Below are 27202 nucleotides of genomic sequence, written 5' to 3'. Positions count from 1 at the left end.
AAATCACAGGTGTCTCCAAGAGACCCTCTGCTTCACACACCACGAACCCTGCTACACCCACAAATGGCTTGATACCTCAAAAACTCATCACTGAAAACAGTGGGAATCTGAAATTTCGCAATGAGCACTGGAATCGTTTTGGTGGGGATTCGCTGAAAGAGAGGAAACACAATAGGTCACACTGTAAACACACACACACAAACTAGGTTTGCTAGGTAGCAAAGCAGCACCTGAAGAGGATTATGGTATCGTGTATGAATATGTGTGTGTGTGTGTGTCGGCACATTCCTTTACAAGCTGGTCATGTTGTGACAGGGATGGTCCCCTGAGGTGTGTGTGAGGAAGAGAGAGCGAAGAGGGGGGGTAAGAAGTAGTGGGGGGCAGAGAAAAGAGAGAGAGAGAGAGAGAATGATGTGTGAGAGAGTTGGATGTGTGTGTGTGTGTGTGTGAGAGAGAGAGAGAGAGAGAGAGAGGAAAGGGTGTGTATGTGTTTGAAACTGCTTGGTTGCATGGTGCAGCCATAAAACCTGGTACCAACACAAGCATGTCACCAATTTGGCGCCAACGAAATGCACAGTCATAACACCAAGTGTGTGTGTGTGAGAGAGAGAGAGAGAGAGAGAGAGAGAGATAGATATAATCCCTTCAGCACATAAACAAGGGTTAAATACAGTAATCCTGACTTTGTGCAAGTCTTTGTATCACCTGAACATTGATGGGCAGATAAGTGCTTTGGATGTGTGTGTGTGTGTGTGTGTGTGTGTTTGTGTGCATTGTGTCTGTCTCTTTTCTGTAATCCACACGAGCATGTAAACACAGGTAAACACAGTAATCCCAGCCTTTGTTCCAGCTCTTCTAAACCCAGGCAGATGATGGGCAGATGTGTGTGTTGTGTGTTTAAGTCGTGTGATGATGATGGTAATGATGATGGTGACCTCAGATGTTTTCTTGTTTGGAGACTGTCACGAGTGCAGAAGTTCGAGCTGTCCTTACTTGAGACAATCCACATGTGACTTGGGTCAAAATGGAAGACTTAGTAAAGCAGATGTCCTCTAAATCTGCAGCCTAACTGACCAGGCATAAAAGCGTTACCACTGCAAACCACACACACATCGTCCTCCCGCACGGGCTCAGGGAGATTCCACTGTCTTTTAGCAGTGACCCTCTGTCAAATGAGGGTCAGGCCTAGGGCTGGGCGATAAAACAACAGCAATATGTATCGCGATAGACACATCATCAATAGCAATAACAGACTGTCCTATAGTCTCATTTAAAGTCATTAAACAGGAGAAAAGTACAAAACAAATATGCATTGTCACCCAATCATGCTCCAGTCCTGGCCCTTAAACAGCCAATCATATCCCTAGAAAACAGAATGTGCTGCCAGTGACATGCAAACAGCCAATCAGTTAAAGCAACACCAGGTTAGATCTGGCGTTTTTGCTCCTAGGCTCCACATACAGTTGCAGAGTATAATTCTCTTTTCAGCACCACCAATGGGGAAGGAGTGTAGCGTTTTCCTTCCCTCCTCTAAAAGTTACATAGTGCCGTTTCTGTGGTGCTGAGACCAGATTAGACATGACAGGGTATCCTCCCTATTACAGCTCAGTAGAGCATCTCAGTGATTTGAAGCTATAATATTATGGCAAAAATACTACCTAGTGATGCTTTAAGAGGTTTAACAGCAGAAACGGTGTGAGTGAGAAAATGAGCGCTGAGTCTGAGGAGATGAGGAAAGTCGTTTCGTCAGTACAGCAATTATATGATTTTTAAAGTCTGACTGAAGTCAGAACCCCTCTGTGCTTAAACTATGCATGATAATCGTCTTGACCAAGAGCAGGAAGCTGTGTTAAAAACAGAGACAGTGAACCAACTTTTGTCTCTTGCTCACAGTTTGAAATTAAGGCATGTCTAGTACTAGAGAGTTATTTTTATAGAATATTTCATAAAATATGGGAAATCAGCATCTTTTAGGACAGTTTATTTAATCTTGACACTAGGCCACTCTGCCTCAAAACTGACTCACAGTTTACTTCACATTTTTTATTTGATCTCATTCTGGTTACTGAGCTTCAGCTTTTTTATATCTGTTTATTGCATACTTTGACATTCTAAGGTAACAAAAGATATACACTGCACATATTTGTTACATTTTATTTACTAAATCCAAGAGTTTCTTTAATGTTTGTTTATTTAATGTCTGTTATTCATATTTGTTACCTTCTTTCTTTCTTTATTTGATTTGTTTATATCAGTGATGCCTGATACATCGGCATCCAATATATTATTTGCCGATATTCAGATTTTTTTTAGTTATTGTTATCGGTCCCATTTTGGAATTTTAGCCGATTTTACAACTGATAACTTGGTGCCTTTTTTGTGCTTGCACATATGCACTGACGCCTGTAAATTGTCTGCCGTGTGCACGTTTTTCACAGTTTCTGCAGAGAACAGTTTCTGGGATTCAATTTCTCTGTGGTGAAAACTAATTAAAAAAAAAGATATAAGCGACGCTAAGTACACGTGGTGTAAAAAACACACACACAGCAGGTTAAACGACAGAAAGATACTCTCAAACACCACAGTGCAGGAGCCTTTCTTACTTGAAACACATGAAAATAGATATGAAGATATTCTGCGTCTGAATTTATTACTGAAACATGGTGATAAACGATTACAAACACTTGCTCAAACACCCTCTCTCCCTCGCTCGCTCACTTGCTCTCCAAAACAAACCCGGTGCTGCACTTATTAGCGCCCCTCTAGAAACCATTCATGCGGAACCAGCAGTATATATTTGATAAAAGTATAAATTAACAACACCTAATACATTTAAAGGATAAAATTAAAATGTACAGAAATGTATAGATAAGAAGAAAAGGCTTGTCCTATTACAACAAGAATTCGTTTTGCTTTAATCCAGTGTGAATTAGCTTTAATTACAAAAAGATAAAATGATCAGTTATTATTGGTAACGGCTACTCCAAGGTGCTAATTATCAGTAATTGTATCGGCCCAAACAAATCTAAATCGGTGCATACCTAGTTTATACAAATGTGAGATCATTTGTTTCTCTTTATTTCTGTAAACATATTTATTTGTGTGTAGGTTGCATTATTTCATGACTGACAATAGTGAAATCCCCACAGATCCCAGTCCAGGCCAGTTCACAGTACGCAGGTGACCCTTAAAAGCTAGAGTCCCAAATTATTCACTACCTTCGCAAACACTTCCCCTTTTAATAGTGCCCTAAATAGTGGATACAGTGAGTAAATTGAACAGGACACAGTTGGGGACACAATATTTCTTCATGCTGGTCCCAACAGCTGCATTAAAAATACATGAACAGCAATAATGATCTGATTTACTGGAATGACCAACACATGACCCCTGCTGAGCTGGACCATATGTACCGAGCAGGAAATCAGCAAAAAACGACCACAATAAAACAAACATCCACAAAAACAGATAAAGTTAATGCTCAGTTTACAAAAGGTCAGATAAGAAACAGTCTAAAGACTCTAATGAGCCCAGTCTGAAGGCAGGCCCATGTGTCTGTTGATACAAAAACAACAAACAAAGAGTGTCTATAATTAACCATGCTTCGCTTTCATTTTCCAGTGACTGGACATTAGCTCAGAGTATTTGGACTGGACAGCTGCACTGCTTTAAAAGCACTAGATAAAAAACAGTGTTAAGAGAATCTGTATTTCCAAATTCCTACAAAACACGTGAGCACACATTCCGGACAGCGCTGTAATCACAGCCATCAGAAGCGAGACATTCCTCTTTCACCTCTGCGTTCTCCTGTCATTTTATTTTCCGACTTCCGCCTCGTCTGCGTCGGGGTGTGACTCTGATTCATGTCCCTTTGTGTGTGTGTGTGTGTTTGTAACTGCTCTGACCATCCCCTCTGGTCATCCCGGTCTCAGTAACGACCTGCTGAAGTCGTCAATCAGCGCTGCCACGTCTTCAGCCAGGCATCATTAAGAGACTCCCTGCTGCTGCAGGACGATGGCTAAACAGGTCCAGTCCTGGACTGACCAGCCTCTCAGTGAGCTCAGACTCTGAGAAACTACTGAGAAAACACAGAACACACTGGAACAGGGTCATTCTGGCCATAAAAGCTTGAAGGCAACGTCAGATCCTCACATTAGATTTCTATTTCTACACTGCACTTGCATATGTAATCTGGAAACACCCTCTTAAAACACATCACAGGAGATGTGAGATTTGGCAGGTTTTTAAGATTTTAAAAACCTGTCACTATGTAAACCACAGCAGTGTCTGTATAAATAGTACAGGACTTTTATTGTGTATTAACTGGCTATGCCATGAAATCAAAATAAAAGCAGCACATGATAGTAACCCAAACATCTCCTCTATTCTGCTGATATGAACAGAACACACACTCCTGCTCTCAGGGTCCTTCTCTCTTTATTTAGGGGTCCATCAGCATCCCAAAAACACCTGAAACTAATGTTGACCCTCTATTATAAAAATTAGATATTGTTACTGAATTAGTGAAAAATAAGAAAAACACCAAAGGATGAAAAATATTTTTTTGCAATCTCACCTCTCACCTGTGGCCCTGCCCCCTCCCCTTAAATTCCTTTGGGGGGTGGGTGCCCCACAGTTTGAATACCACTGCATTATAGGAAAAAGAAATGAGTTGAACAATCGTACATAATCTTACATCACACCAAATGTGAAATATTAGTTCTAAATATACATTTAAGCTGCTTTCACTAGTTTGGGAAACCTTTCCTAGATCCTGAACATAATCATTCAGCAGTACAATATGCAAATGATGCTCTTTATCTTGTTTCTCTATGCAAATTCAATATGACTAAAGGAGTCTAGAGTTCACAGCGGCACAATTATTCAGATGTGACACTTACTGACTTCGATATTACTGGATAAATGAGGAATCTTGCATTGACAACTAGTAAACATTACAGTTGAGCCTTGTTTGGATGGGATTAGCATTCAACGGCAGAGCTGGTCTAATAGAAGTTCATGGGGAAAAAAAACGTGGGTGATATTTATAGCCAAGTCGATTCGCACAGGATAATGATGACTGCTTACTTCAAGTGTTTGTTAGCTACATTAGCCTCATAGCTTTGGCACTACAGTAAAGAAGCTAAATGTGGTTGCTCAAGCAGTGCTTAAACAAACAGGGCTTGACTGAATGAAAGAGATCAATAACAACAAGCTGTAAAGCCATGTATGTATCTGTCAAAGGGGTCTACTGTTTGCTTGTATGGAGACACAGACGTGTTTAGTGTGTTGGAGGTGCAGAAATATGAAAAGGAGCATGTGCAGAGAGTGGAAAGGGCCAGACTGAGGGATTTATTGATTCGGTTGCTTGTTTGTGAGTGTAATCCCCATTCATCACACTGGCAGAATTTATTTGCAGTGCAAACTCCAACTTTCAAAGCCAAGAGCAACACCAGACTGTGTGTGAGTGTGTGTGTGAGTGTGAGTGAGTGTGAGTGTGTGTGTGTGTGTGTGTGCGCGTTCTTGGGAAGATCAGCCCCCTTGCCGGAGAACACAGCTGCTGACTGCAGGCTGCTATTACAGACGAGGGAACCATGTACTTATTGCACTTATTAACAAACACACACCCACCCACACACCCACACACACAGACACACACAGACACACACACTGAAGTATTTTCAGATCGTAAATAAGACGTTTTCTGAGTGTTAACCCTTGTTCCCAGTGAGCGCAGGGTCAGTAGGACTAGAGCTGGAATGTGGCTGAGCTTTGAAGTTGCTCTGTCCCGAAGATCGACCCCTTCCTCACATTCAGGCCAGACATGACTTGCGAAACTGCAGCAGCTTAACTCACAGGCATCCGCACAAACACGCACACAAACACACACAGTCAGCAAGTAAGAGAATTTACCTCAGAGTTTCTGAACCTGCTGTCTCCCATTGAACTTGAATCTCTTTATAGTGGGTGCTTCAAATTAAATACAACATTTTCTAAAAGAATTCACATGTTCAGTGCATGTGCACATTAATATTATGTATCTACAGGCCACCAACACACACACTCTGAAACAAGATCACCCAGTCAATTTTTGTGGTCAGCTAAAGTCAGTAAAAATGGGACAAAACGAGTCGTTGTGATTCTGCTCTGCTTTTGACGTCAAGTGTAGAGACTCCCTCATTTGAGTCTGTCCAATCACAGCGCGGGACATGAGGCTAGGTTAAATGCAGGAAAACAGAAATAAGAGCACCCAGTAAAAACAGAGAAAAAGCTAGGGTCGGAGTGAACAGTGAGCAGCTCAATATAATTAAAGGAACAGGCACTGAACGCGGCCGTTCTGAACAGGGCTGTTAAGACAGCGGGAGAATGCTATTGACCAAAGCAGGTCACAGACTTCTCATTTAGACCAAAACTGTGTTCACTTCTGGAAAATAGAGAGAGTACACATGTTTTAAAAGCTGTACAGCACACTTTAAAGAGTTAAACACTTGTGTTTTCCATTAAATTTAATGGGATGCTCTGAAGCAACTTCACGAGTGTAAGGTCACCATGTCCAAAGCCAAGCGTGGGTTAGAGAGGCATAAATTCCCCCAGGGTTAAGCTGTGGAGCAGTAGCTCTACCTCGGATAGGAGTTGGAGTGGCTTTTGCTCTTCAGATCTCCCAACGTCAGCACCTGACCTCCCTAAACCTCATGAGGCTGAGAGCCATCAGACCCTCGCAGAAATGTCCCAACACAGTGTAAATCCCTCCTAGAAGAGTAGAAGCTGCTAGTGCCGCAAAACAAGGACTAACTCCTGATTAATTGCCTTGTTGAAGAAGAAATGTTGGCCAAGCTTAATCCAAGTGGAAGAAACAAACAAACAAACTGTTCCTAGGAGAGGAACATATTCCCCCTGAACAACTGGCATATTAACTAGGCCTGCTGTGTGTAATTACACATTATGAATAGAAACTAGATGACCATACTGGGGTCCTTGTGTTCTTCAAGGTTGCTGCGACTGCAAAAGGAAAGGATGCAGAGTTATGAAACTAAAGGCAGAGACGTGGCTGTATCTCCTGCTGGAGATTGTTGCGCGTTGTGTCTCCACAGTAGAGCCACAAGTTGTTATTTTTATTCCTTTACAGCTTATGGGTCCAAGTGTAAAATTAAATATAGAGTGGCTTTGCCTGATCTCATGCCCAACCAACCACAGCTTCACCAGTGACTTCATTAAAATGACCAGAAAACAGAGAGAGAGCGACTGAGAGAAACACAGGACTCTTTTATGAATGAAAATGCCATTCTCTAGAACACTTGCCGTTAAAGAGAAGAAGTTTCACATGAATGAAGGAGTAAATGAATGATGATGAGTTTAGGACGTTGGGGAGTCGCTTCCGCCACCACCAACGTCCAAGTGAACACTTCAGGCAAATACACTGCACCTCAGCAAGGTACAGAGGAGATAAGTGGAGGGAGTGACAGAGCAAATTTGTTTGAGGTGACGGACAATAAGGAGACCAGGTGTGACCACAATGACAGATTCCACCAGAGCTCATGGTCCAATACCAACACTTTTTCGAGTAAATACCTCAAAGGATCAAGGTCTCGGTTTTATGTTACATCCGAAGGATAGCACTGTTTCTTCAGTGCAGTGTCCCTGACACTGCATCCAGGCATTGTGATCCACACATACCACAGGGACAGTGCCCCCTCTTGGCCTCAACAACAACACTTCCAGCAGCCACCCAGATTTTCCTAGGAGGAGTTCTCCCATCCAAGCACTGGCCAGGTCCAAACCTGATTAGCTTTTGCGGATCTGCATGTTGTGGTGTTTAGGAGCACAGCTGCTAATAAAAGAAACAAACAGATGAACCACACAAAAAGGAGGTAGAACATATGGAGTGTGATATTCTAACGGAGAAGACCAGCCATGTTTAGCCATGCTTCCTGAGGTTTGGCACAGACCCGCTTCACTGATGTGTTACTGTAGTCGGTTAAACACAGTATCGTTTTCAAACAGGCAAGGTCGAGTGTACAAGTGTCTGCTTGTACTGTTGAATAAAGCAAAAACACCCAAGGTCCCCACTCACACTGGGAGATTAAACGCCTATAAATCCCATGAGGCCATGCTCTTATTTGCAAGGATAACTACAGAGTAATTTGCAATGCTGATGTGTGTCAGTTACAGTAAATGTGTGTCATCACCTGTTCCTTTAATGATAATGAGCCGCTTGCTGTTCACCCTGACACGAGCACATAAACGCTGATTCAAGGATGTTATTGGAGAGACTTGGATGAAGGAGTGGGGCAAACCTAAAGTCTCTGTACTTTTTCTGTATTTTATCCCATGTTTTCTGACTCATATAACAGAAAAGTGACTGGGTGGTCTTGCTTCACAGTGTGTGGGTTGGTGGGCTTCAGATTCACACATTAATTTGAACATGCACTGAACGAGTGAGTTTTTCATAATATTTTCCTTCCAATTTACTAAATTCATTATTAATACTAGGGTTTAGCTAAATTCACTCGACTTTGTGCTCACAGATATAAGGCTCAGCGCAGCCTGACAGAGCACCCCCTCCCCACGGTAATACCGTACAATGTTTTGAGACAGTATTACGGTATGAAACATGTGAATACCTCCCATCCCTAATTCATACAATTTTAATCATTTAGAGTCAAAGGTGGTGAATTGTAAGAAATCATTCTCAGAGAATATGAAAGTCCAGATTTTATAGTTGGGCATTTGCAAAAGATAAAAAGTCACAGGGCATTCAACCACTCACACAATGTTGCAACAAACTTGCACCATTAATATTTTTCTATTGCTTCACAAGTAACCTCCACCGTTCAGAGACACAGATAAAATGATCCAACATTTAACCTGATAGGATTCCATCACAGCGCTATCTTCACATTTCGATGTGTGAAACAGATTTGAGTTTTTCTCTGAAAAATGTGGTCCAGCTTCTTGGTAATCTGAAATGACATTCTTTAAGCGCCACATGTCCTGGGCAGTTCTGAACATGGGAGGTCCAGGGCATTCAGGGAAATGTTTAGAAATAGAGGGAGGGACATGGTTTTCTCTTCAGGGGTGACTAACATGAAGGTGGACAACCTTTTGGAGCACACAAATCCCTTATCAGCTCAATATTTCAAATGTCAGGAATTTGGACGGCAGTGTAAACACAGGTTCTGTGAAAGTGCAGTTCTGAACTGAACAGTCCAAAAGTTCAGAATGGCTGCTTTCACTGCCTGCTCCTTTAAATGACAATGAGCTAATCGTCGTTCACCCCAACCTGAGCGCACATCGGTGAAGAATCATGAGCAGAGGCTCTGCTTTTTAGCCATTTTCTCTCATTTCTCTTTCTTCTCTGGTTTTACTTATTTCTCCGTGCTCTTTGTGTCTGATTTTCCATAAATTTGCACTCTCACATAAGCCCGGGTCCAGCGCTGTGATTGGACAGACTCAGATAAAGGGGTGGGACGATTCTATAGTCTCTGAACTTGACGTCAGAAGGGGAGCAGAATCAGAATGGCTGGCTTATCCCACTCCAGTTGCTGAAAAATACTAATTTTTTACTCATATATTTCTGACAATATATATTCACACACACACACACACACACACACACACACACACACACGCATTTCCCTCACTTCTTTGATGATTGGACTCTTCCAAACCTGGCTAAGACCTTAATGTTCACATTGGCAGCTCAATCCAGCATCTGTCTTCTCTGTTAAGGGAGGAGAGAAATCAGTCCAAATGTATGATTTCCTTTTAGCAAATGATAAAACTGCTCAGATTAGAAACACAATCTTTCAGTCCCACATTTTCCAGAACTCACTCCCTTTTCATTCACAGAGAAATTTATCTTTTGCTCATCCGATTCCACTGGCTTTAACTGACAGATTTAAGCAACTCATTCCACAGATTAATTTCCTTCTTCTGTTGCATGAACCCTAGGTTTTTACTGGCAGCGTTTTCGGCTGCTACTGAAGACGGCTCCTGTTTTTGCAGAAGCTTGTGTAACTCATTGATAAATACATTGTTAGTTCTGAACGTTGCGTGTACATTTTGGCTTAACTTTTGAAGCGCCTGCTTGAGTAAGTAGTCCCCCAAGGCAAGACACAGCATGCTTTTGAGACAGTGAGCGTCTGTGAGCAAAGGAGAAATAAAAAAGAAGGAAAATTAAACGGAAAGAAGGCACTAACAGGAGAGGAGAGGGAAATATACATCAGGAAGTAGCAAAAATGTATGCTGTTTTGTCATTGCACAACAGTACAATGAAACTGTGCCTCTGCATTTAACCCTCCGTGGCAGTGAACACACCCGCAGAACCAAAAAGGGGGTTAGGTGCCGTCCTCAAAGCCACCACAGCTCAGCTGTGGATGTTGAGGGAGGCACAGCAATGTTACTTCTCTCTCTTTGCCCCACATTTTTCTGCCAGTCAAGGCGCAGAAGCTAGAAATCGTCTGGTCCCAAGCCCAATTCTCTAACATTTAGGCCACGTAATTCATCCTAGGATGTCCAATAGCTAATACTAAGTGGAAGATAATTATCCTGAAGTGTTTAAAACATTGACAGTTTGTGTGTTTCGGGGGTGAATTTATCTGGTTTACCCTTGTTTGCATAAAAGTCATAATGTAAGCACAACATCAGACCCATCCTACAAAGGAGAGGTTAAACCTTATCTGCTTCATCAAAGTCAAATAATATTCCATGCCAAAAACGGCCCTATGATCTTGTTTATATTAACGCACGCATGCACACACACACACAAACACATATACGTAGTGTCTGAGCAAACTCCGGTTTGGATTTCAACAAGGAACCAAACTCTGGAAAACCGGTGTAGTTTAGTTTTATGATAATCCTTTTCCATTAGTGAACATGAGTGTGTTGGGTTCAGGTTTGGGTTCTAGACTTAGTCTGGCCTTCTCGGGTCCTGTCTGAAAGTTTCAAAAGCTTCAGTTCAGTATCTGTGCAGACCTGTAGTATCAGGTGCATGTACATGAGTGTGTGTTATTTCTTACAATCTCAGAAAAAAAAGTACAGGTACATTATTATTCACTAAAATTATAAACCGTGTAAATGTACCTTTAAAGGTACAACAGTGAAGTCCAGTATTGTTCCCTAAAGGTACATTACATTTGTAGTCTTGTAGAACTGAGTATGATAAAATAATATAATAATATACACGGTGAGTGAAAAGTAGCAGGACACCCTTTTATCTGAATACCCCAGCAAGTAATGAGTGAGGGGGCCTGTTTTTTAGGCTATGTCTGGAACCTGGCCACCATCTTGAAAGCCGAAATATTGGATCAAGGGCAAGTTTTTGCAAAGTGAATGTGGTCAAGCAGCATATCAAAGAAAAAAAAGGGTGTGCTGTGATTTTGACTCACACTACATCCCGGGGATGAAATGAGGCATGTGAAATCAACACAACTTTAAAATCTATAATTAATATAGAATGTGTTACAGTTATGTTGAGTTCAGAGGTTGTGGGGGAGGTGAATTAAAAACATGTCAATTCCTCTTTCTTTCTCTTCTCCATGTTTACATATGTGCACCAAAGAGTGTGCTGTCCTCCTACTGGTCATCGTCAAGGAACGTGCCATAGATATGTCAGACTAGGTGAAAAGATAAAAACTCTAGAACATGCTAGAGTTTTCGTTGTTATGTCGTGGGACTCTATTCTTTGATTATGTCACATTACACAAACGGTCCACGTCCCTGATGCTTATATTGGAAATTTGTCAGTTACAACAAAATCCGGCTACATTTGTGTAGTGTGATCACGACTACAACTAAAAGTACTGACTATACACCTGCGAGGTTTCCACCACAGTGACAGTTTTTCTGAGAGTGTAGGTTTCAGCTCCAGGTTGACAGTGTGTGACTGATTTAGACCTGTGTTATGACACAATTCGATAAATGCCCCGCTGCAAGTTCAGGGAAAGGCACACAAAAAGACGACTCCCATTCTGACTGGAAACCAACTCTCAGAAGTCTCGGTTTAGACACAAGCCTCCGAAGCACTGAGTAAGCTGTTTTGGATTCGTTTATCCACTGACTAATGACCTCATGCGTCCATTTGAGTGTCTCCGCGAGCTTAAAGCTAGGAGTGCTCTAAGAGTCCACACTCAGCCTCCTACACTGTCCTTGCACATTTAGCAGCAGCTGAAGAATGAAGGACTCAACACAATCTCCTGACTCACAGAATTAAAGTTGGGAGAAGCTTCCTCGAGTAACGTGTACTCTAAGCCAGAGCAAAGCCGGAGTGAGTCTCCACCTTTAGCAGGTTTTAGCAAACAATTCCCAAACAGCTTAACCCAGCCACAGACTTGGAGAAGGCAGCTGAGCAAAGACAGTGATCAGTTCACAGTCACACACCCAGTAGGATAGAGCCACTCTCTTTAACTGAAGGAAACATTTACATTGTCCTTTGTGAAGTCTTTTGCATCCTCTCCTCTGATTAGTGCTTCTACACTGAGAAAGTCAGCAACTGTAATTTCAGCACACACTTACAATGACCAGAAACAAGGAATCACTGTATTTCAAAGCTGTCAGTCAGTCACAGTGTCTGTTCCAAAACCTAGTGAGCTGCCTAAGCAGGCATTGACTATGTAGACTGCTGTTTAAGTAGTATTCTAACAAGCGTCTGTCCTCATGAGGCAAATTACTGAGACACACTAGTTAGAGAGCAACTGCACACTGGCTCGTTCCTGCCCACCTCATGTACCTTAATTATATTTTGCTCTGGGAGACAAGCGGAAAAAAAAATGGAGTTGTGCTTGTGTTGCATCACCTTTGCGGCCGAGGAACAGTTCGATGCCTAAAAAATTCGACCAAATTAAGTTATCTCAGCAAGCAGGATATCTGACGCATCTAAGAAATGGGACAGCCTACGTGTTGGGAGCACACACACTATGACATAATATGCTCTCTATGTAGCCAGCTCAATAGGTTTTGGGACAGACCAATGTACTAACATTATACGATATGATATTTCCTAACACCACTACGCTGATGCATTTCAATGAAGAAAAGGTATATTAATAGTACTGAACGTTTAATATTTTGATATTTTGAACACTAATAAACACAAGCCAGGACAAGGTTTAACCAAATCCTAAACTCTCTAAAGGAGTTTTGTAATATCTGCTTAGCTCTAACTAAACCAGACAGTCCCAAGTGTGTGTGTGTGTGTGTGTGTGTGTGTGTGTGTGTGTGTGTGTGTGTGTGTGTGTATACAGGTCACTATCCTTCCACTGCAGGTAGAAGGACATAGCTGCACTACGCGAGCCTTTGACTTCTACGTGAGCCTTGAACTGTAACCCTCTTTCAAGACCATCATCAAGATCTAAATGTTTCAGACAGTCCAATGTGTGTGTGCACTAATTACAAAAACCAAATTTATTTCCTCTGAATTTACTACTTATAGAAACTTCCCTTGGTTCACCTTTGGGTTATGTTTAGTGTTGTTGTGTTACCACATCACCAGAGCCCTGAAAAACCACACAAGTGCTGTAATACAATACTCGTTTGTTAGTGTGTAATTAGGTGTTGGTTTCTGTAGACATATGAGGACATATATGTGAACACACAATTCACCAAACCACACATTCTGATCTATTTTCTTTATTTATTGATTTATTTTTTTTAACACCATTTAAAATTTTTAACAAAATGACAAAAGTCATTGTCAAGCTAGCAAATGTGTGCGTTTGTGTGTTTTCGTGTGTGTGTGTGTGAGAGAGAGAGAGAGAGGTGTGTGTGTGTGTGTGTGTGTATATATATATATATATATGTTTATGTGAGCACATATTCGTCTTTTCATATAAATTGGTAAAAATAAAAATCATACAGAATAAAAATTCTCCCTTAAGTACAGTAATGAGCAATGAGTAATTCAAGGTGCCGCTTGCATAAATATCACCTGAAGACTAAAGAATGTGAAACATTCAGGGTGTGAGTGACAGCCCTGCTATTCAACTCTTTTCAGGACACACCACCATAGAGGCTTTGTGTGTGTGCGTGTGTGTTAGCTGATGTATTCAGATAAAGAAAGGCTCTACCTAACTGACCATTCTCCACCTCCAGTTCTCTCTCTCTCTCACACACACACACACACACACACACACACACACACTCCCTCTCTCTCTCTCTCACACACACACACAAAGATATATATATACACACACACACACGTAGGACTAATATGTATTATGCAAACATACACAGTAGCAAAAAATCAGCCCAGATCTGTTGTTCCTGTTGGTTAGTCTTGCTTTTAGCTGGTTTTACTGTAAAGGTGTCACAAAAACCAACACAAAGTCACACACACACACACACACACAAAACCAAGCTTCATACAGTGGAATCTGGGTCTGGGGCATCAGCCCTGCAGTACAAACCTAAAATACCTGAAACAAGGCCATTCTCTACGAGAGCAGCACAGGTCCCCAGCCCCCCCACCCATACCTACCCACACACACACCCACACACACACATAGGGTGGAGCTAAATTAAGTCCTCTCAGCCCTATATTTTTCACCTGCTTCTACTGCAGTGTAAAAGAGGGCATTGCTCTGATAGTGGCGTGGCCTTGTCACACCAAACCAGCACACACACACACACACACAGATAGAGATGACAAGACAGTGAAGAGAACATGGAGGTCAAATAGTTGGAGGTTAACTAGGGTTGTAGAGCTCTAGTCAAATCAACTGAGAAACACTAGAGTGTACTACTGCACAGCCCATAGACAGTAAAGTCTTCATCACTCCATCACTGACACTAGAAATCAAGTGCTCCACTTTACACAGTGCACACGACCGGATCAGGATCGAAGCTGAATGGTAGGACAGGTGTGACAAGACAAAGCAAAAGTGGAGGGACTCCACCAGTACGGAAGCACAGCGTCTGCAGTTATACTTCTTAAACTTTCCACTCCTGACCCGGAACCAAAACTCGGGGTAATTACTGAATAACTCCCAGTTTCTACGGAAACGGCAGCTGAACAGCAGGCCTAAAGCTGAAGAGGCGAAGCGTGAGGATTGCTGGGAGACGTACGTGGTGTTTGAGTTTAGCTGCGATAATCGTAGGCAAGTGTAAAGTCGTAAGAGTCTCGAGTGTTTGACTCAGCCTCAGCTGTGGTCTCTGTGAAGCTGACAGACCTTAACTTAACGTAATGTAAAGTGGCTGAGTGGGAGTTCTATTTGATGGACATTAAAGTTGGAAGCTGTGTAAACTGACAGAAGAGAGCGATATGTGTATGTACACTGCTTGGGTTTAGTTAGCAAAGTCCTCATGTTTACAAGGCTGAACCCATTTGGGTTCCAGGCTCTAACCAGGGCTTTTTAACATGGTTATTATACAAGAATTGTGAACACACTGTTAAATAATGTGGCTGTGGTTGGACAGAAACATTCTTTGCATAATGAAACCTAAGTATCAATCATTAATAAACGATAATCCAAGCTTTTAGAGGGATGTAAAAGTTGCGGTGCTGAACGGCCATAGATGTGGACGTCTCTTACCTTGTAGCTGCTTGAATCTTCCCTCCAGGATGTTGGAATATTGCACCTGGTTCACAAAGGCAGCAGGAGAGAGACAGGGCTCGCTATCCCTCCGTGCCAGCTCCATCTCTCCCTCTCTTTTTCAGCTTCTCTTTCCGTCCCACGATCACACACAAATTTTCTCCCAGGGGGAACAGCTGTATCCAGAATTAAAGAAGGCTCACTCCAAAAACAAGCAGCCCAGCATGCTAAGGCCTGGCTAGCCAGGTGCTTAAAAAAATAATTCAAACAGCGAGTGACGAAGGGAGAAGTGAAGGTTAAGGCAGAATTAAGTTTTCCGTCCAGGTGCAGAAGCAAAAAGTTTGCTAACAGGTAGCGTATGCACAAAAAGTTCTAACTGGAGCGAACGCAAAATTCCAGGTGTGTGTGTGTGTGTGTATGCATGTGTGTGTGTGTTTCATCTGTGTGCACTAAGCTGTGCCATGCCGTCTCATCACAGAAAGAAGAAAACGAAAAAAGAAAGTCCCTCTTATTTCCCCTTGGTGTTGTGCCTTTCTTCGTGGTAAAACACCAGAAGCGATGGCAAGTGCAGAAAGAGGTAGGAGGGGAAAAGAAAGAACAGAGTGTTCTCTCTATTTCACTCCTCTCTCTCCTCTCTCTCCGGTGCAGAGTGTCTCTCTCGCTTATTCTCCCTCTCACACACACAAACCTTCTGCCTTCCCTCCAGAATGTGTGTATGTGCGCGCGAGTGTGTGTGTTTGCGCGCGCACCTTGTTTGAGCTTCTAGCCACGGTAGGCTGCCTAAGTAAACAAAGCCTTCTGCTCTCTCTCTCTCTCTCTCAGAGCTGTGCATTTGCATAAGGTGTGTGCGGGGGGAAGGAGTTAAAAAAAGAGAGAGAGAGAGAGAGAGAGAGAGAGGGAGAGAGAGATGGAGGGAGGGGGAGGGTGTGGACTAAACCATCTCTAAAGGTGTAGTAGGGGAGGAGCAGAGAATGAGAGGGACAGAGAAATATATATAAAAGGGACAGAGACAGCACGAGAGCGGCAACAAGAAAGAGAGAGAGAGAGAGAAAGAGAGAGACACTTAATCTACAGGTAAAAAGCATAAGTAACTCGGGAGAAAGATAAGTACGGGGAGAGAGAGAGAGAGAGCGAGAGAGATTGTCTCTATCTGTATCTCTCCCTCTCTCTGCCTCACTGCATGCAACAAAAATAAGTCGTTAAGACAGGAAGGAAATACTTGAGAAAGATTCACTAGCAAACCTCTCTTCCTGTGTGTGTGTGTGTGTGTGTGTGTGTGTGTGTCTTTGTGTGTATGTGTTTAAATGTCACCCAGCCCACGGCCACCTTAGCCATTAAAATAGTGCCAATCGTCAAATTGGCCGCTGCGTATGAGTTAGATAAGCTCAGGAAACGTTTCTGAGGAGATCAGGTGTAAGACAGTCCAGCTGCATGAGGAAAGGAGAAATGTGTTTTGAAACTGATTAGAAGAAACAGCACGTAGATCTTTCATCTCTGAAACAGAGAGGAGAAAGTCAAGCTCCACTCCCGCGCCAGACGTGTTTGTGTCCATCCTTCCACAGTGAGAACAGCTCAGCACTTGGGGTCTGAAATGAATTAAGGGTGGTCTCTGACTTTTGCACAGTACTATAAACAAATAAACTGGTCCAAAAGTGAACCATGGGCGACTGAAGTGAAAAGTGCTGACAGCCTTAGATCTAAAAGACCAAGTAAATTGCTGATTAGGTACGATGACATTTGGACACAGACACACCCACCCACACACACTCAAACAAACACACACATAAGTAAAAGCAGAGCTGTACTGAAAACAATGAAAGTGTATGTGTGCGATATGTGAGTAAAAGGATCTGATAACATTTTTTCACTATCTATGATCAGTAAAGCAGACTTGATCTACCAGTCGTTTTCTCACACACGCGCGTTGTGTGTGTGTGCGTGCATGTGTGAATGTGTTTTATTAAAGGAAGTGTCCTAATGAAGACCAGAGCAACTACACGTGCTAGTGTGCCACCAAAATGACCACAATGACCAAATTGACCAACACTAAACTGTGTGTGTGTGTGCAGCACAAGGGTCCTATCAGTGTATAATTTCAAGATACTATTAATGACAGAGTAAACATGGAACATTTCCAAATACCACAGAACATGAAACAGGGAGAGAGAGAGAGAGGGGGGACAAGAATTTAAAAAGGGAAGGAAATAGTGGGATAAAACTAGAGATAAAGTTGTTATATGAGTGTGAGAGAAGAAACATTGCATCTGACCCACGACTCCCCCACAGACACACACACATACACACTCAGTCCAGTCTACACAGATTACACAGAGTGGGTGTGTAAGTCAGAAATAACCACACGTTTCATGCAATTTTCTCATGGAAATATATTATTTCCACTACTGAAGTACTCACTCTCTCTCTCTCTCTCTCTCTCTCTCTCTCTCTCTCTCTCTCTTTCTCTCTCACACACACACACACACAAGCTGTGATGGTGTGAAACAGCATGTTGGAGGCCCTACCAGCTACAACAATTTTCCAACATAGCTGAATATCACTCTAATACACACACACACCAGGAAATGTGAAAGAAAGTATACAATGAGAGTGAAAGTAATGCAGAGAGAGCAAATACAAGTGTGTGTGTGTGTGTGTGTGTGTGTGTGCGCGCAAGTGTTTGCATTACAATGTGAGAGAAAGAAAGAGAGTGAAGAGATGGACAAGAAAGAAGGAAAGAGGAGCAAAAATACCAAAGGTCATGAAGAACCTACCCCTGCCATGTACAGAATAAAGAGTGTCTGCATCCCAAACTCAGCATATTACACTGCAAAATGGCGCCCCCTTTCAGGGTATTTCAAAATGTTAAACATATGTGTGAGTGAGTGAGTGAGTCTATATCTCCTTTGAGTAATATCTGAATACATATGGTAGCTTGGGAAATTTGAGAGAGAGAGAGAGAGAGAGAGAGAGAGAGAGAGAGAAGGATTAAAGCAAAAAGATATATATTGTGTGTGTGTGTGTGTGTGTGTGTGTGTGAGTGAGTGAGAGAGAGAGAGCGAGAGAGAGAGAGAGAGAGAAAAGCCTGAGGGGAATTACAGCAGCAGCCAGTTGGAAAAATGTGGATATCAAGTCTCCGCTTGTCAAGGTGAGATGCTATCTTTTTCACACACTTACCTCTCACTCACACACACACACACACAGTCAGTCAAACCCCTGCGTTCACATTTGGTGCCATACACATTCTGGTTTGATCTGCTTATGTTAGATAGACATATACACTTACCCACACACTCTTACAGACATGCGTTCATACACTTCTACTCCATACAGTGGACTCGTACTTGTATTTAATTCAATGAATATGTGTGTGCTGAAAAGCTGAAATTACAGGACTGCTCTAAAGCCTGCTGCCTCCCCCTGCTGGAGGCACATACACACTGCGCTTCAAACTCAGACCACACACAGAGGCTGCAACCAACTACTAAACCTTCTCCCTTCACACATTCTCCTCGCCACACATTGATATCACCCCCATCCTGTACCTGCGAGGGCTTTGATGCGCGAGCGCTCGAAGAGTCGTGCCGAGCTGTTCTCGTTGTCCCACTCTGCCTCGGCCGCCAGGTCCCAGCGGTTGTTGATGTCGTTGTACTGCTGCTGGATCTCCACGCTGTCAAAGTCTGTTGGAGAGATGGTGCTCATGGCTGCTGTCGGAAGAGCAACAGCTGCCCTGAAAAGAGAAAGACGGAGGAGGATTAGTGAAATGGCCAGGGCCCTACAATCATTAGAGCTGACCGATACCGGCCCAAACTGAGGTGAACGTCTCTTCAATATTAATTTAAATATAAAGGCTCATCCGAGAGGCGTGTAACACTCATCTAAACCTTATCCAACAACTCTGCTCTAGCAGACCTTGCATGCTAGTAGTGAAGCGACAAACCAAGACAGGGCACAGACATGGCACAAACCAGATCAGCTGCTGCTGATTTATATCAACGCTCCGAAATCCCTCTAAAAATTCAACAGCGTCAGCAAAAAGCAAAACGTGTAAAGCCTGAATAACAAACGAGAAACTGACGTCACACTAGGATCTCTCAGGACTCCCAGATCTGATCTGCCGATGGAAATCCAATTGGAAAATTAATTCAGGGTGAGGGGGTGAAGAGGAAACATTCACACAGCTCACACTAATTACATCTTCCCTGGCTTTAGAAGGAGGAGCTCCACAAAATGGGGCAAGGCATAAGGAGAGACAGGAGAAGAAATAGACACCAATAACCTCATGATACAGACACACGTATCAGACACACAAAGAAAAGACAGTACATCACAAAATATCACTGACATATTTATCCGATTTCTCCTCAATCCCAGGCACATAGCACACTACACACTGAAGGGCTACTGAGACCACACCCCCTGCCCTGTTTATTCCTCCATCACATTTACAGCATATGTCCAGATGATTTCTAGAAACCTGACACTCATCACTACTGAAAGCACACATTTGGACCAAAGGACCACCTAAGGTCAGGTAAGTTTTGAAGAGGTTCATATTTTCATTGATAGTAATAGCATTGAAATGTTTAAGAAACTAATAAATCAAGGTGTAATCTCACAGTTGCTTGCTGTCTGGTAAATCAGAAAAGCTTAATGAGCATTTTCATTTAAGAGAAAAGTTACCAATGCTAGCAGGCTAGCAAGAGCTTAGCTTACCAAGGCTAGCAACCTATATTTTTTGCCATATATTTACTGTTAATTTATTAGAAGTGGTCCACCCCTTTGCAACACTAATCAGGACAGAGATAATAAATCTATTATCAGCTAACCCTATATGAGTGACACTGCTGTGGTCTGTGAAGGCAACAGGCACTCACACAACCATGTGATACAACCCCAGTCATGACAATAATTTAACTGCTGTCAACAAATATATATTGATGAGGGGTCTTGTCATATTATAAGGTCATGAGGTCTTGCGGCCAATAAGTCCAGGTAGGCTCTGGATACACCACCACCCTAACCAGGATGAACCACTTAGAGAAGATGAATGAATGAATAAATGAATGAATGATTGAGTGAAGTGATGATTTTACCTTTGTACAAAGCATATTTTCACTTTTATGGGAAGTAAAAGAAAATCTATTTCCCACACTGTCTACACTTCATAAACGGACATCACTCCCACACCGTAGCCACAGCCCCAAACAGCTTCCTGAACGTCCAGCTTCCAGCATGGGTCAGAACCGTGGGATTCCTGTGGGAGGGGAACTATTCCCAGCAGGAGAGATTTTAGCCTGTTAATATTTCAACACTGCGAGCTTTAAAAGCACCCGAGGGCCAGAACAGAAACGAAGAGATCGGGTAAAAAAAAAATGCAACACAAACACAAACACACCAACATCAAAGCACACACACACACACACAATCCTTCTGTGTTTCAGTGTATCCAAGAATAGACTGTTAATGCGAGCTTCATTTTCAATGAATGAAGACATGGAGGGCACGATACACCTCAGGACACGCTGCAGGCCAGAGACTAAAACACCGGGGATCTACTGGAGAAGGATATATAATGTATAGCACAACACTACATCTCAGATTATACAACAGAGAAATGATTCCTGCTGGGATTCAGACCATGTTAGGGTTTAAAAATACAGTTTTCAGCGCCTGTTCCTTTAAATGATAATAAGCCACTCGCTGTTCACCCCGACCCAAGTGCACAGGTTTGTACCCAGTGCTCGTTATATCTGTCTTGCTGCGTTTAACCTCGTCTTTGCGCCCTCACATAAACATGAGTCCAGCACTGCGACTGTAGAGACTCGGACGAGGGGGCGGGGCAATTCTGAGGTCTCTGCACATGATGTCAGAACGAAGCAGAATTCGAACGACTCATTTTATCCCATTCCTGACTCAGAAGCTCACAGAAAACTGCCTGGTGCTCCTGTTATTATGGACTAATTTAAGTCAAACTGAGCTGGTCCAGTAATATATTTACTGTGCTCATTAGGTTTACACATACACAGGCCTGAAGTACCTTTCACTACGTTTGTCCACTTTGTTACCTTTGCTATATGTTTTTATGAAGAGATTAATATATTTCCAGATGTAAACAACACTTTATTAACTGTCTTCAAAATAAAAGTGACTAATGGGAACGCAGCGTAAATTAATTACTTTTTTTGCTGAAGGGTAAAATGCTTGTTAATAAATTAAGCTACTGTCAAGCTCTCACACGAACTGTGGTCAACACCATTGCTGTCAACAACTAAGATCAACACTGTAATATCAGTTCAGTTTGCAATGCAAAACAACTGATTACACACACTTACATACACACTCACTCACACCACTACACAATGGATGCTAGGGCACAGAGCAGTAAGCCACACCATGAGGGTTCCCATCTGATTAGAAAACATACACACACACACAGCTTAATGGCCCATTATAGGGGACGCAGATTGTTTGTTTTAAAAGGGGAATGACTCTAGATCAATGCTCTTTGTCTGGCCAGAATCTGCTGTGTCTCGTTCAGTTTCTCTGGGGAGAGAGAGAGAGAGAGAGAGAGAGAGAGAGAGAGATGAATAATTTAGAGAGAGGAAGAAGAAGGGGTCATTAGTGTAGATTGGCTATCCATAATAACCCCTGAGTCACTGAATTGTAATCTAAATGATGGTCAAAGTGTGTGTGTGTGTGTGTGTGTGTGGTAAACAACAAAAGTCATCAACATTTTCCAAAGGTGTGCTGTCTGCATGTACGAGCTTGCCCGCTTGAAAGAAAGAAAGAGTATAAGAGTCTGCCTGCAGGGGTCAACATTGCCCACTGCCCCCTGTCCACAGTGCAGTACTCCATACCTTGGTTATGGACACCCGATATGGCAATTCTGTCCAGTGCCAAAATCCGATCAACTGCAAGGGAATAACATATTCATCAAGCAGTGACACAATTATAATACTAACACTTCATTCATTCAGAACAAGTGTATGCTTGTGAATGTGAGACTGTGTGTGTGTGTGTGTGTGTGTGTGTGTCTGTATGTGTGGGCCTCCTTGCGCCCACTCTGTCATGCTGTCATCCCATGTCTCCCAGTGGGGTCCTGTCTAATCCACCCACCTCACCCAAAGTGTCGCTACGACGACAGCTCTCTCTGTCACCAGGGAAACCAACTGAGGGGGTGTGGCCCAAGGCAACATGAACGAATAAAGGTCTTTCAAGGGCAAACACTAATGCACACACACATGAAAAGGCCACATGATCCCTGATTTGCAAAACGCTGACTAAAGCATGTAGACTGCCATCGTCTCCAAGAGAAAATGTCCTGTCTGATGGACCCATCACTTCAAGAGCACCTTCTTCTTCCAGCCTCAGTTTTCAGAGCTCCTTCTACAACACGATTGGGGTTTAGGAATAACAGGAGAGAGGCTACAACCACAGAGAAGCTGAACCCACTGACATATAAATTAAGTGTACAAATAAGTTTAAAGTGTTTTTGTGTAACGTATAATCATTCATACACTGTCTGTAACCGCTTGTCCAGTGTAGCGTATAATTGTAAATCAAAAACCCCTAAAAATGAAGTATTAATATGCTATGTTCATGATCACTAACAGCGAAATCATCATCTTTAAGTCATCTAAACCAACAGTCATATATACTTTTTGGATACAATATTATCCTCAAGAGGGTGGCATGGTGGTGTCACACAGCTCAAGAGTCCTGGGGGTGTGGGTTTGAGCCCTGCTCTTGGTGACTGGCTGTGAGGAGTTTGGTGTGTTTTCCACATGTCCATGTGGGTTTCTTCATATCCTTCCTCTCATTATCCAAAACAGGGCTGGACAATATGGGACAATTTATACTACGATATATTTCTTAATTTTGTTTGATACAATATAATTCAGATATCTATATGAACAGTATAAAGTCAACGGAAAACTACCAAGATCAAACAATAAAAATGACCATCAAACATAAACCTATTGGTTTGGCCAATATTAATATTTTTAATCTAAATTTTAAAATAAATGCACTGAACTGTCGACAGTGCCCTGTAATGAATGTCACTGAGTGACAGGTGTTTTAAATAATGTATATTAATGTAAGTAGCTGTAAGTGATGAGTGAATGCGTGAGTGAAAGTGTCTCCCGGTGAAGGACTGGCGCCCCCTCCAGGGTGTGTTCCTGCCTTGCACCCAATGATTCCAGGCAGGCTCCGGACCGAACTCGACCCTAAATTGGATAAGCGCTTACAGACAATGAATGAATTATTATTGAGTTATTCCCAAGAACAGAACAAATCAATCACATGCTTTTGCAGCACTTCCTCCTGATGGAGCTCATAATTCTTTGACCAAATATTTCTTTTCATTCGCCATTTTCAAACTACATAATTTTATTTATTTGTACACCAAATATATGATCTAATTTTTATTTTTAATTCACAGGAATCCACTAGAAGCTAACCCCCCAACCAACCAACACACACACACACACACACACACAATGATCCAGACATTAATACAGCTAAATCCGTATTTGAGGAGTGAGAGTATTATATACTTATACGTCCAGATACAACTAAATGCACACACACGCACACACAGCTGCCATAGAGTGGTCATTTGGTTCAAAGAATAATAAGTAAGTGTATGCGTGTGTACATGTGTGTGCATGTGTGTGTGTTTATTTGGTCAGAATATTACCAATATTTAATTAAATTATGTTTTAAATGTATTGCACATTTTATTATCTCTTGACTTTATTGGCTACATCACACACAAAGTGTTAAAAATAAATCAACACGTCATGGGTCCAAACTTTTAACGATTTCAATTGACCCATTAACATGTTCAAGGTCCATCACTTAAACACACACACGGCTTCACAGACACTCACAATAGGTCGGCGTCCAAACAAAAGAAGCAGGAAGGCCGTTCCCAATCCCATTAGAGTCTGGATTAGGGAAGTGCTTGGAATAGAAATGGGTCTGAGAGCCATTATCCCGGGATTACACCCACACACTGATCCAGCCACCCCATTCTACACACTCCTCTACTCTCATAACACTTCACATCATGCGGACCCACACTCCTGCCGCTCTAACTCCCATCAGCCTTCAGTTTGTACTGTTCAACTCACGACTAATTATGCTCCACTCCTGCTCCTCTGGCCGTACTCCAGGGCTGAAAGGGACTGGGAAGGCAAAACCTGTAAAGCACACACTCACACAGCGCAAATCACACATGGCGAAAGGGCACTGTGGTGGGAGTCACACACCAGCTACTTCCAGAGTCACGGGGGTGCTATAATGAGGCAGTAGTCATGGCAACTGGCACTTCCTGTCCCAAGAGAGAAAGAGATGTGACCAGCTTCCATTTGCGTGTCTGCATATATACAGTGTGTGTGTGAGAGATTGTGTAGTAATCACTCACGAGGGTTGTCCAAATGCATTGTGGTGCATCATGACCATTAACTGCCACCACTGTGCAAAGCCTGAATAGGTGTTCTTTAAATTTGTGGTAGTGTAAACAGTTCAATCACATCGGCTTACTCAGGGTCATTTTATAAATAATGCTGAGAGAGAGAGAGAGAGAGAGAGAGAGAGAGAGAGAGAGAGAGACAGACAGACAGAGAGACAGACAGACAGACAGAATTTATCCCCCTCGAGAGCTTGTGGACTCAGGTGCAAGCTTACCAGGCCCATCCCTCCAAATTTCAGAACCCCTTCTTACAGTTTTTGTGTGTGTGTGTGTGGAAGACCACTTGCACTGAAGGAGTGACACAAGCGCTATGAAAAGAAAAGAATATCAAAGAAGTGGATCACTCAGATACACACACCAAATACATGCACACACACACACACACACACACACACACACAAAGCTGTATCCTTGTGGGGGACCCAGGTGGACCCTGACATTGGCCCTTAAGGGGTATTAAAAAAAAATCAATCCTGCCTTTGTCCCCCAAAAGAAGAGCGAGAGAGATAGATAAAGAGAGAGAGAGAGAGAGAGGAGAACCAAAAGAATAGCATGAATCAAGTAAGAAAATAAAGAAAAAAGAAAGGAAAAAGGCAAAAGCAAGAAAGATCTAATAAGTGTGTTCCACAAAGTCAACGAAGCATGCCCCCCTTTTCTCCCCACCCCCTACCCCTGCCCCCCTCATTATTCAGTCCACACACTCACGCTGCAAACAGCAGAAACTAATGAAGCTTCTAATAATAAAATCTGACATGAACAGACAGAATGACAAAGACTGAACAAAATCAATACTTTTAGAAATACCCTGCTCTGTGTGTGTGTGTGTCTCTGCCTGTCTCACTGTGCCCATCTGAGAGCAACATAATAAGCTACCGTCTGGGTGTGTGCCTGCAGGGCTTAAATGATATCTCACTCACACACACACACACACACACACACACACACGCACACGCACACGCACACACACTTCCCTTTCCTCCAGTGTCCACTATTACTTTACTGGGGTATTGATAAGCACCAGGGGTCTCGATGTCCACGACACAAACACACACAGCATTTGATTTACTCCATGACCAGCAGTGACCCTGCGTTTACTACAGCATTTGAACACAACAGCTGTCCTCCACATTATGTGAGGAATATAACATTATTGACATGAATTTCCATAGAAATTAAAGAAGGTGTTTTGAATGAATGAATGAATGAATGAATGATGGTGGTAGTAGCAGTTGGATGAGGAGGAAATGGTAAAACACATATTACAAATAAATAACATACACTAATCAGCCATAACATTAAAATGACCACCTGAAAAATAGGGTGAAAATGGGAAGTATGCAGAGCAACAAACAGACATGTCTGCATTTGTAATATAGAAATTAAATAAATTCTAACAATTATATATATATATTAAATATTTATATTTTCAGACTTTACACACACACAGGCATTTTGCACTGGGGCCTGGGTCACTACACACAGTCATTAAGGAAGGACCCTCATGGCCTTATGACCTCTTGACTCATAAAACTGACTCTAATGTGTTGGGAGACCGCAGAAGGTCAGAAAACAACCGACCAGGATTTAAAAGGACAGAAGAGCTGTGGAGGGGCTCCGCAGATGGGGCTGTAAATCCTGCATGGTTTATAAACCCAAAATAATACTCGTTTAATAAGACTGCAAGCCAAAATCTCAGCTCAGTAACGTTCCTTAATCAAATGATTCACCAACACGCTCTTTAATGAAGTGAGAGCTCGGACTATTTATTATCCGCTGGGAAAAGTATGTACATTAAAATGTGAAACAGTGAACAAATAAAGCTTATAAATGAACGCTGGGGAGCTTTCTTTTTTATTCTAGTCTTGAGAATGTCAGGGAAAAGAGAAAAACATAAAATGCATAAAACCAATGCTAGGGGGGGGAAGAAAAACAAAAAACACCTTTCAATCTCTCACTCTTAAATAAAATATACTAGAATTGGGAAGTGGGTCAAAGAGAAAGTGCAGAGGAGGAGGACATGAATTTCACTCGTTTTAAAAACACAATACTGCTGAGAACAACTGGAATTAGATATTTCCAGTCAAAGCATTTTATATGTAGCTCATACATGAGCTGATAATAAGTTTAATTTTCGAATCATTTATTACTTTTCCAATGACTCATTTCACACTATAATCTCTAACCATATTAAATG

General features: G+C 42.3%; 1 protein-coding gene across 4 annotated transcripts in view; it reads right to left on the bottom strand.

Moving 5' to 3' along the window:
- sptbn2 (spectrin, beta, non-erythrocytic 2) overlaps positions 1-27202 on the bottom strand; it is a 74610-nt gene that overhangs the window by 35005 nt on the left and 12403 nt on the right. For 2 of the 4 annotated variants that reach the window (XM_066659021.1, XM_066659023.1), the window contains exon 2: positions 19073-19257. In XM_066659021.1, coding sequence (XP_066515118.1) covers positions 19073-19229 — 157 coding nt within the window. In that variant the 5' untranslated portion in view covers positions 19230-19257. Of the gene's footprint in view, positions 1-15530; positions 16287-19072; positions 19258-27202 lie in introns of those variants that run through there. The other 2 variants (XM_066659022.1, XM_066659024.1) reach the window with 1 other exon arrangement.

The sequence above is a fragment of the Hoplias malabaricus genome, chromosome 2 (genome assembly GCF_029633855.1).
Source record: "Hoplias malabaricus isolate fHopMal1 chromosome 2, fHopMal1.hap1, whole genome shotgun sequence".
NCBI classification, from domain to species: Eukaryota; Metazoa; Chordata; class Actinopteri; order Characiformes; family Erythrinidae; genus Hoplias; species Hoplias malabaricus.
Note: the sequence above shows the minus strand (reverse complement) of the source record. Positions and strands in the feature narration are given on the sequence as shown.